Source organism: Centropristis striata, chromosome 6 (genome assembly GCF_030273125.1).
Source record: "Centropristis striata isolate RG_2023a ecotype Rhode Island chromosome 6, C.striata_1.0, whole genome shotgun sequence".
NCBI lineage: Eukaryota > Metazoa > Chordata > Actinopteri > Perciformes > Serranidae > Centropristis > Centropristis striata.
The window spans coordinates 22,961,380-22,973,120 of NC_081522.1; the positions used below are offsets into that span (position 1 = coordinate 22,961,380).

At 38.0% G+C, this 11,741-nt stretch overlaps 1 protein-coding gene across 1 annotated transcript in view; it reads right to left on the reverse strand.

Annotated features, from left to right (window-relative positions):
• zgc:173742 (DNA topoisomerase I, mitochondrial) overlaps nt 1–9,732 on the reverse strand; it is a 48,501-nt gene extending 38,769 nt beyond the window's left edge. Inside the window, exons 1-8 of the mRNA XM_059334273.1 lie at nt 9,605–9,732; nt 9,217–9,347; nt 7,267–7,321; nt 5,977–6,023; nt 2,126–2,245; nt 1,737–1,818; nt 1,469–1,596; nt 1,201–1,316 (exon numbers count right to left, since the gene is read on the reverse strand). Coding sequence (XP_059190256.1) covers nt 1,201–1,316; nt 1,469–1,596; nt 1,737–1,818; nt 2,126–2,245; nt 5,977–6,023; nt 7,267–7,321; nt 9,217–9,341 — 673 coding nt within the window. The 5' untranslated portion in view covers nt 9,342–9,347; nt 9,605–9,732. The remainder of the gene's footprint in view (nt 1–1,200; nt 1,317–1,468; nt 1,597–1,736; nt 1,819–2,125; nt 2,246–5,976; nt 6,024–7,266; nt 7,322–9,216; nt 9,348–9,604) is intronic.
• Nucleotides 9,733–11,741: the final 2,009 nt, after the last annotated feature.

Sequence of the window (11,741 nt, forward strand, 5' to 3'; positions counted from 1 at the left end):
TATTTTCATGACTATTGACATTGTAGATTCATCAAAACTATTAATGAACACATGTGGAATTATATACTTGACAAAAAAGTGTGAAATAACTGAAAACATGTCTTATATTCTAGTAAGCAAAGGGTGGTTACTTTGAGGAATCTAAAATACAAGACATGTTTTCAGTTATTTCACACTTTTTTATGTTAAGTACATAATTCCATATGTGTTCATTCATAGTTTTGATGCCTTCAGTGAGAATCTACAATGTAAATAGTCGTGAAAATAAAGAAAACGCATTGAATGAGAAGGTGTGTCCAAACTTTTGGCCTGTACTGTACATTTTCAGAATGGTGAAAAATCAGTACACAATCCACATAAAACGTATTTTTATACTAGCTCAAAAAATTACTAAAACGGCCAACATATCGTTATCAACTAATTTCCCCCCTCTAAAATAAGTATCGGCACAGGTCTCAAAAATTCCATATTGGTCAGGCTCTAGACTGTATCATGTTATTTCTACTGGTATATTTCCACAAATAAAAGCAAAACTCCCTGCAAAAATGTCCAAATAAAAGCTGTGTTAAAAAAATGAATGGATACTGTCCACAGAAATGCCACAGAGCTTTTATTTTGAAGAAGAAACTGGAATGTTGAGTAACTTATTTTTATTTTTTATAGTTGTGACATATTCTGCAGATATAGACATTGAAGATGTAGTGAGAGGTGTTATGATGCTGGTACAATGCCATTATTTCATTTTCTATTTTTGCTGAGAACACCATGCATCTCGCAGAAAAAATGTACTGCTTGCATAGACAGTGCGGCCCAGATAAGTTGTACATTATAATAAGCCAATGAAAACATTATTAGTTATTATTATTAGTTATAGCATTATTAGCATTATATTCCATTTCTTCCAACAGACCCTGCTCACTGATTATATTACACTTGTGTGTAATTTTTCTGTTTTCCGGCTTATTTTTTTTGCATCATTTCCATTTTACTTCACTTGTGCTGCTTTTATGCTGATTTATAAAGCACAAATGAAAAAAGTGTGGTGCCTGAAATGTATGAATTTCCTGTGAATGGTCTCAACAGCACCTGAAAGCCACCAAGATGATTCAAAATTACAGTCATGAGTGAAAACGTGAAGTGTGTGAAAGCCTTCCAACCCAGTTTCAATCACCCTTTGTGACACGTTCACTTCCAACTGACCGTTATAGTAGAAGTGAACATTGTCTGGCAAAGGCTCGTAGTCAGGAGGGAAGTAGGGTCCATTGTGTTGTAGGAACTTCCATTTCACCCCATCTTCATACTTCTCTTCCTCCCACCTGACAGAAAGCGAAATGATGAAAAAATGAGCATGCATTTGAAAAAAGTGGAAAAACTGCTGCTCTCCAGTTTCCCCATGTAATTTGTGGTTGGGTGTATGTGGGGGGTGGGTCTGGGTCAATACAACATGATATGAGCAGAATTTCCCAACCATCTCCAGCGACTCTGCTCCTCCTCCTCCTTCTTTTTAATCTTCAACAGCTTTGCCTCTTGAATTTCCTCTTTTGTCCTCTTAGGTTTTTTGGAGACTGGATGCTCTCCCTCCTCTTTCTTCACCATCTGTGCCGAGAAAAACACTCAGGATGTGAAATCAAACCATTGTCCTCCCATTGCTCCCACTGTGTCCCGCATTTCCCCTAAACTTCATATTGCGAGTATTATCGATAGAGGCAGATTAGCTCAGGATGACAGAGATTTACCTTTTCTTTTCTCTTCTTTGACTTCTTCTTCTGAGCTTCTCCGTCACTTTCATGCCCATCTCGCTGTTTTTTCTTCTTGGAGCTAGAAGAAGAAGAAGAAGAAGAAGAAGGAGAAGGAGAAGGAGAAGGAGAAGAAGAAGAAGAAGAAGAAGAAGAAGAAGAAGAAGAAGAAGAAGACTTCTGCATTTAACCCTTTTTTACACACAAGTGAACACACCATGCAAGGAGCAGTGGGCAGCACATTACTGCGCCCAGGTAGTAGTAGTAACAGAATACTAATGGCTTACAAAATATGAAAATTAAAGGGTGGAAGTTCACACACTATGTTGTTAATCATACTCTCAATAAAAGGAAGATGCTTCATGTAAAAAAGACCTGGTCAGACTTACGTAGACGTGGTAGAGGCATGTGAAGAGCCTTCCATGGGCTCGTCCTTGACTCTTTTCCTTTTCAAGCCTTTGTTCTTTACAGCGAAGTCTTCATCCTCTGGCTCCTGTTTCAGCGACTCTCTAAACCACAAAAAGGAGAGAAGAAAGTAATTGTAAAGTAAGTAAGTCTTGCCATCTTCATATTGTTCTTTGTTACTTTTTCCCCAATAATTAATTTGATTTAAAGTCTTGGCAAACGGGCTGTTGCAGACATTTGCCTGAATTTATGCCATGTGCATTAACACATGATCATAAAATCCAAAAGACAAAAATGTCCTATTTAAAGAAGTGTTAAACAGTTTACAAAGGTAAGCATAGATGCAGATAGATTACACTTAATTGTCCACCAAGATGGAAATTTGTCTTTGGCTTCTCTAGAATAAGATACAAACATGACACACATAAAAATATACAATCTATGAAAATACATAAATACTAAATAATAAATAAATACACTAGCAAAACACTATAAACTACATACAATAAAAACATACAGCAACAAACAATTGTTGTGTGCACAAGTGCAAATGGGCAGAAAACAGCAGCAGCAGGTGAACACAATTAAATACTGAGGTCTTCATCATTTGGCATTCAGTGCCTGTATGGCACGGTGAATAAAGACCTGTTTATGTGTTCCAGCTCGCCATCAGGGCCCTGAGTCCATGGCCAGACGGGAGCAACTCAAAGTCAGGTGTTCAGTGGATGTGAAGAATCTACAAATATCTGTTTTGCCTTCCTAAGTACAGCACTGCTAAAAACATGTTGTAGAAGCATTGCTTTTCCTTTGAATTTCATTTTTCAACACCCTCCCTTAATTGAACTCATAGGGATCCTCCTGTCTTTAATATTGTTTTACTTGACCAGACACCTTTCTAAGATTTCATTCCGTTTTTTCTTAATTTTGTTTTAGACAATCTGATTTGAGCTGTTGATTTTGAACAAGCCCCTACTCAACATGCTAACAAGCCAGAGTAAAAGCTTAATGGCTCTTTTCCACTGTGATCTGCCACACTGCTGGCTGCAGAATTAGGACAAATTACCCTGCCGCGCAGAACAGAGAGAAAACAAAATCCTTAAGCACACAATGATGACACACTGACCACAAGAAATCACACAGAATTATGGTAATTAAGCAACATTATCGAAACTGATGATAATGACATAATTACAGCAATTAGACAGAAAAATAAAAAATGCACAACTTCAAGCTTGGATTTCCCCGTAGAATGAGGAATTGGTGGGTAGGTAAATGCTCAAATTAAGAAATCAACAAATTAGAGTCACAACTGCTAATAAATAACACTGTTCTCCTTCCCTTGCTCTTTTCTAGTTAGCTGTTGGGGAAATGGCGAAAATGTAAAAAGGCTACTGTCAAACTGGCTTACTGAATTCTAATTACAAGCCACTTTTATAGCAACTACCTGGGACACATTGTATGAGCTAAATGCACTCTCTGTGCACTTCTCCGTATCACCCCTGATGGCTTCTGATTGAGAGTAATGAGCCTTTTCTCTGCTCTCTGACTCAACCTGGGTTTTGCTACCAAGACTCAGGTTCAGCTGTAAAACAAAGACAATTAGAGACCTTTCTTTTACCTCTCGAAGGAAATGATGATGTATGCACAGAATTGTGGTGTTGGGGTTACTACCAGTCAAAAGTTAGGACACACCTTCTCATTCAATGTTTTTCATTATTTCAATAATGTATCAAAATAAACCAGAATATGTTTTATATTTCAGATTCTTCAAAGTATCAATATTTTGCTTTGATGACTGCTTTACACACTTCTGGCATCCTCTCAGTCAGCTGCATGAGGTTATCACCTGGAATAGTTTTGGACAACCTGGTCTCACAGAAATCCGTGGAATAGCCACGGAATCGCTCAAATTTCCGTGAAACTGACACAGATTTCGCTACAATGCAAGTTAATGACAGTCATATCCCGTGGCTATTGGTTTGTTCCAAGTCACGTGACTTTCAAGGTCCCGGCGGTCAGAACAAAAAACATGGCGGACAGTTCTCTCATTTTTAGTGAAAAATCAATATTTTGACTTAGTTTCTGCATAAAAATGGATTTTGATTACATTTCAAGCGAGAAATATATGTTTTATTTTCTAAATCTTCACTCAGTGAATGTACATAATCACTTTGTATGTTGGAATAGCCACGGGATATGACTAACGTCATTAACTTGCATTGTAGCGAAATCCGTGTCAGTTTCACGGAAATTTGAGCGATTCCGTGGCTATTCCACGGATTTTGAGTTAAGCGAAATCCGTGGCTATTTCAAGGATTTCTGTGAGACCATGTTGGTTTTGGACCAGGTGCGCCTGGTCAAAAGTTAATTTGTGGAATTTCTTCATTTTCTTTAAATTAATCTGCAATGTAGAAGGTTAAAAAAAACAAAGAAAAAATGAATAAGAAGGTGTGTCCTAACTTTTGACTAGTAGTATATATATATATATATATATATATATATACATATAGTGTATGTGTGTGTACTTGGGTTTGTGTGAAGCTTTAATCTGGCCTGCGTTGTTCATCATTAGTCTCACTTGTCTCTACAGGCTTACTTCACTCACTTAGGGTGTTTATTCCAACTATGAAGACATTCATAAAGACATCATGCTGAAAAAAAAATCTTCCTATGAAACCTTTCTTAACAGTATATACAGAAGAATGTGGGCCACATGGAACCAAATTCTCAAAATTGGTTCCAACAGGTTCCCTCCCTGCAGAAGTCTTTGTGCGTCAGCTCCAATCAGGTACAAAGATTCAGAAACCCCACTGGCTGCCTGAAGGTGTCACAGTGTGTGACAGCCACATTCATGCTGACACACCAATGCTCTTTACCTTCACAGTAGGCAAAATACTCAAGAGCCAAATCCCTTTATGCACACACTACAAATTACACATATGGGAGGTCTGTTTTCCTAACTTTTTCCCTGTTCTCTTTTTAGTTCTCCTGTACAAATTTAAGTGTGTGCTGTTGCTAACGGTGTTCAGTTCAACTGCTCGGTGTGGAGACATGGGGGGAAAAAAAGGTGTTCATAGAAATGATTTTATTTTTTGGTATACTGCACCACTGAGCAAAATCCATAAAAAGCTATACAAAGGAGGGTGGGTCACTGCGTCCATTGACATTTATGGTCGGTGGTTCTAATAGCCTTATGTTTTTACCCTAACTCTGCTGTGAGCCCTTAACTTTCCTCCCCGCATGAAACCCACTCAGCTAGCACAGTTTCCACCTGAGCTTTTCTGAAGGGAAAAAAACCCTTAAGGGAAACATTATAACACAGAATTTAGCAAAATAGTTTTTCTAACCGACATCTCCTTTGAAAGGTCTCTCATCTATTGTTGTTGTACTGGATTGGGTTAAGTCTACGTATGGGAAACAATCCATTAACAACTCGTCGAACACCGCTGTGAGACAGATTTGACACAGCAGGCCTTCGGCCAAAGTCTGCCATCCTGGCAAAACCCTGCTGAGCATCCAACTACTCAAACCATGCATTCTCCTTTATTACTTTCCTGACAAGCCACAGATATTTGTCTTTAGTGCAGAGTAAAATTTATTCTCTGTGAGACAGCTTAACACATTTAATAAAATGGGAATGGCTTTTGTCCAGAGCCTTTGAACATCAAAACACAAAAAAATAATTTCCATCACCTCAGGAGGGAGGAGGGGAAGAAAAAAGAGAGGAGAAAAATAAGATTCCAGGCTCCATGGCTACATGGCTACATGGTAGCTTGTCAGTTTATTATCACAGATGTTAATAAAATACCGTCTATTGATATAGCTTCATCCCTACCTGGGATTGATGGCTGACTCTTTGCTTTCAGTCTTCGGTGTCTTGATCTGAGGAGAGGACATGCATTGAGATCAAAACAACATAACTGCAATGCAAGAACATGCACTCCAATGACCTATGACACCAGCCAACACTAACTGTATTCATGCTTACTTTTAAACAAATGTATATGCATGAAGCCTTTTAACATTCATACACCCACAAAAGGTTAATGTCACATTTTCTGGCTTCTGGTGAGTACATTTATGCACATCTGTTGCACATCAGATTTTGAATCTTGAAACATTTCGAGCAAAGTCCTTTATCAGAGACTCTTGGTTAGGTTCCAAAACAGTTAAAAGATTAAATAAGAGTATGATAATTATTTACACGGCACAGACTATATATAATTAGAGGCAGCGCTCTAATTATATTCCCTTTGGAAGTTATTTGGTTGTGCATGATGCAAAAAAAGTCTGACTTCTGTTCAGTAAAAATACATGGACCATAATCTGCTCTTCCGTATCTATTGGGCCAATAGGACTTGCACACTGCTAACATGAATCTGAATAAAAAGTTTTAATCTTACAGCTTTTCTGGATCAAATTCTGACAGTGAAACAAGTCATTTCACTGGGGTTGTGACGTTCTAAAATTCTGCATCACTTGACGTACCTGGAAAATCCCGTTTTGACGATATGTCTAATCAGTATCAATTATTAGTCATATCTTTACGGTCCGTTTTACTCTAAATGGGTCAATTATTTATAGTATTAACACCATGCTGTATTAAAGAAGACATACAAATGGCAATTGAGATCATAAACTCATGAGGGAAAAAAAATTCTAAAGTAATAAGTAAAGTAAAAAATTAGGGTCCTTTTTAATTATAGACTTCTACACAATTTTATCTTTGCAACCAGTGCAGTCACCGCCTTCTGCTGGCCATTAGAAATAATGCTTGGGCATTTCTTTACTTTTCAGGCCTGAAGATTGCTGCTTGCTCCACTATTCTGGGTATTGGTATGCATGTGAAAATTACCCTGCCAATGTGGGAATCAAATAGCATGGATGTAACCTAGAAGGACAAGCTGTTACACGTACTGCAGCTATGACAGTCTGAAGCTGGGGTCAGTGGGTAACTGGGGAAGGAATCTTCACCCCGCTTCTAATTCCAGACAGGGCACGAGTTATGGATGGACTCACATGACCACAGCAATCCTTCTCCTGCTCAAGATGACACTAAGGATTTGATTTTAGCTAATTCTAGCCCTGTGTAGTATTGAGATAAGATTTAAAACTTGTGATTTACCTTTTTATGAGACTTTCCATTCTCAGTTTTCTCTGTAGATTTAGTTGATTTTGCACTGCTCATCAGGATGCCAAGATAGGACAAGTATGAACATGAGAGGAAAAGAAAAGGCCTGTTAATGATGCAGTATTTGTAACACATGAGCAGTTAGAGACTTATTGTAGAACTAGGAGAAGAAAGCTGCTTTTCCTTTTACCGTGACATGAATGAATAGGCCCCTAAGTGACAATCTGAGCTGCACTTTTATCAAGTGTGGGCTTAACGTGAGAGCATATTAAGCTGGTGTTCCCTTCACTTCTATGCCTGGTAAGTATCATTCTAGTCAGAAAACACTATAAAATGTCACCAATAAGACAAGCATTGTCTCAGAGGATACCCCTGCAGCTCTGAACAGGATTTTTTTTGTTTGACCTTTCTACCCTGAAGGGCTGAATGTAATATGAATTTCAACAGTTATTATTTCCCATCTATGTTAAAAAAAAATCTGAATTTTCCATTTCAAACACCAGAGTAAGGCAGTACAACTCTTAAATCAAAAGGCTCTTTCATGCTGAGGATAATTTGTTCCATGAGCCTTGTAGCTGATGAGGATAAGTTGAGCCTTAATCAGTAATTCCATCAGTGTGCCATGAAATAACATGAGGCTAGCTGTCACAGAAAGCTGCCTGCTCCACTGCCAGTAGCGCTTACAGGTGTCTATTCATCTCCCTGCTCTCATCAATTACACAAGCCAATGACAGATCACTCCGCATTCATTTGTCTGCTCACATATGCATGGTAATAAACGCATCAAATATCAAGGTAAATTAATTTATTCATATGAAGATGGAGTACCCACTGTACTCAGTGAAATTAATGCATGCACTCACCGCTTCTGGCCTGCTTGACAGCTCAGCCAGCATAGCATTCTCTCTGCAACACTTTGTTGTGTGCCACATACTGCCATATGCTTATCACTCTCATCTGATTTATCACCATTGCAAGAATGTGTTTGTTTTTTTAATCCAAATTAATTTGTCTCCACATTTCAAGAGCACCAAAAGCAATGCTAGTTTTAGGGTCTGTGCAAAAAGCTGCTTTGTTCGGCCTGTGCTGATGCTGCAGTCAGATCACATACATATCGTCACACTGTTAAAATAATAAATTATAATAATCAAGTCATTTTTTGTCAAAAGTGTTTTTTTGCCTAAATCATCTCCTCATGATGCCGGCCACCTATGGTAAAACCGCCTCCATTCTCAGTTGATCAGATCATGTGATTTTACCCCTTTAGGATAATGGCCTATGTCAAGTGTATGACTTAATCAGATTTATTATGCCTAAGTCAAAATAAAATGTGACTTAGGCAATTTTTTGAACATGCCTTTGTGACTTAAGCAACACTTTATTTTGAAGGTGTCTACATAAGAGTGACATGAGCGTGTCATGAACATGACATGGGATGTGTCATGAACATTAATGACACTCTGAAGTAACATTAGTGCTCATGATACTTGTCATGTCATGTTTCTGACAGGCTTGTGTGACTCTTATGTAGACACCTTCAAAATAAAGTGTTACCATATCTTGGTTTAGTCACAAAGGCATGTTCCAAAAAAGTCATTTATTTCTCTTAAGTTTCATAATTTACACAGTCAATAGCCAATAGTCAATAGCCATCCTTTGATACATCCTTTTTGAGGTGAAATGATCAATAAATGTCATATGTTACACTTTTGGTGAAGTTTTTTGTGTTTCCTGCAAAACTTGAAAATATTAGTTAGGCGATTATTTTAACAGGGTGACGATATATAATTAGGAAGCGGCTCTAGCTTGAAAACTATGACAGGGTACCATACAGGTAAACTATTTGATAATGCCACTGGATGGAATAATGATTAAGTGCTAGCTAAACTGTGGCTGTCAGCACATTTACCTATCCATCTTTACTTTCTCACACACAGCACTCACCTGTTCTTGATGCTATCTCCCCCGGCACCAGCGCTTTCATAATCACTCAGCCTTTTCAGCTTCGTTGCCTTGTTCTTGGCCTTGCCTTCGCCTTTACCGTCCTTCTCTCTTCCCATATCTCCCATGTACCTCTGCAGAACACAGTGAACATTAAATTGTTGGAAGAAAATGCACTTTCTGGCGAAAAAAAAAATGGTTTTACGATTTCAAAACTATAACGGTTTTCGCTTTTTCAAGCTAGCCAATCGACTCAGCTAGCTAACGTTAGCCAACGCTTTTAAAAAAAAAAAAAAAAAAGTTAACGTTAGTGATCTAAAAGCAAATGTCGCTTATTCACACGGTTCAGCTACTGAAAATGTAATGTTACAGTATCAGATGAATCGCTTACCGCTTGCGATGTCGACAAATAACTGGCTATGTTTCGTGAGAAAACTCAAACTTTTTAGGCGGTTCCATTCACTTGTCAGACAGGATGGACGCTGCGGAATCTCGCCTGATTTTGCTAGCGTTGAACTGAGCACGCATGCGTCTCCTCGATCTGAATTCTGATTGGCTAAGGAAGTTTCCTGCCCCAAGGTTGCCAGGTTGGGCGGTGTTACATCGTATTCTGTTACCCATCTGATTCTGTGACCTGTTAGCCATGATGTCTTGTGTTGTAGTCCTGTTCCTGTATCCTCGTTTGTTTGCCTTGTAAAAAGTAAAAAACAACAACAACAAAAACAATAAACAGCATTTGACAGATAATAATAATTAATGGAATAAGCCAGAAATGGGTGTCTTATTTAGCTCTGGCCCAACTTGATCTCTAGTGGTCCGGAAAAGAAAATCTTTGTATTACCATCTATAAATAACAACTCCAACTGTACAGTTGGTACAGTATTCTCTGAAAACTGAACAATGAATGAACAATCCACTTACAAAAAAAGATGGTTAAGATAAATAAGTTTCCAACATTTCAACAATAGACTATGTCTCAACATTCATGTCTCTCTTCCCACTGGGGTTTAGAGTTTAAAGGTTTAGACTACAATAGCACAATATGTCAAGAAAATTAAGTGCAATTCAAACAATATGTCTCAGCTTTTTTTAACATTCAGTCAGTTTACTCACAAGATCTGAAATTCAATTATAGATTTTCCTTTCAGGTTGATGTTGGCAAAAGCCTGTTGCTTGTCGAGAGACGCAATATCTGCCGCATGAGTTCACAAATTGGCTGTCAGACCATGGCTTTAATGCTGACGCTATTACATTAGCAATACGGTAGCTAGCTTTCACAGCTGCGTAGCTAGCTGATGTCTTGGCTAAAAGGGGCTTTTTTTTCTCAAAGCTGAAAAATTCAGTCTATTATCACTTGTCCTTGCAAGTGCTTATGTTTTTTGCATTGATGAGTCTGATAGTGGTGCTGAATGTTATATCCCTTAAGCACTGATGCAGTGCAGTGAACACCAAGCGCACTGGTTCCCCATTTACCTATGTGAAGAAATAGGAAATTGTCCATTTTTCTTGGAGAGCCCACCAAGGTGACCAAGAAAGTTCAAGGACCACTTGACTTAGTGACCTGAGTCTGTCTCCTAGATCAGTAGTTCTCAACCTTTTTGAGTCACGACCGCCAATTTAATATGTATGTTGTCCGTGACCCCCGCTTACTGAACACAGTCTCACACGCACAGTTCAGATCACCCAAAAAAGAAACAAAATGACTAAAAAAATTTAAACAAAATGACCAAAAAAGACACAAATTGACCACAATATGATCAAAAAAGACACAAAATGACAAAAAAAGACACAAAATGACCAAAAATGACACAAAATGACCAAAAAAAGGAAACAAAATGACCAAAGAAGACACAAATTGACCACAAAATGATCAAAATAAGACACAAAATGACCTAAAAAGACACAAAATTAACAAAAAAGACATTAAGTGACCAAAAAGACTAAAACACATTGACACATGAACACATTAACACAGTGGAGACAGAGCTGACTTCCAAAATGATTCGGCAACGCCCAGAAATCATCTCGCAACCCCAATTGGGGTCCCAACCCCAAGGTTGAGAATAGCTGTCCTAGATAACCTTTTGACACAAGTTTATGATACTCCAGATATGTGGTTTGCATTATGGCAGCACATCCCCTCTTCATATATACAGTATATCTTTTCATATTCATTTGAACAGAGAAGTCTAGTCTGTTTTGTCTTCTCTGCCCCACATCATCCCAGACCCAGAGGAAGGAGACGATAGTAAAAGCCATACTTGGCTGCTTGAAATTTCTGGAACGGTAACATGTGTCAAAACTAATGTTTTTTGAGAGGCAATACTAAGAACTTTTCTTTCATACTGAAGCTTTTAACAATGATTATCATTATCAAATGTATTGTACTTGTCATTATGTTATTATTTTCATAGTGGAAACCCTCTAAACCAGCAGTGAGACTATTACAGAGACCCTCACTTTAACAAGGATAATTAAATTACTTTTGGTTCCTGGCTTCTTATCAAAGCTATTTTGGAAACACAATT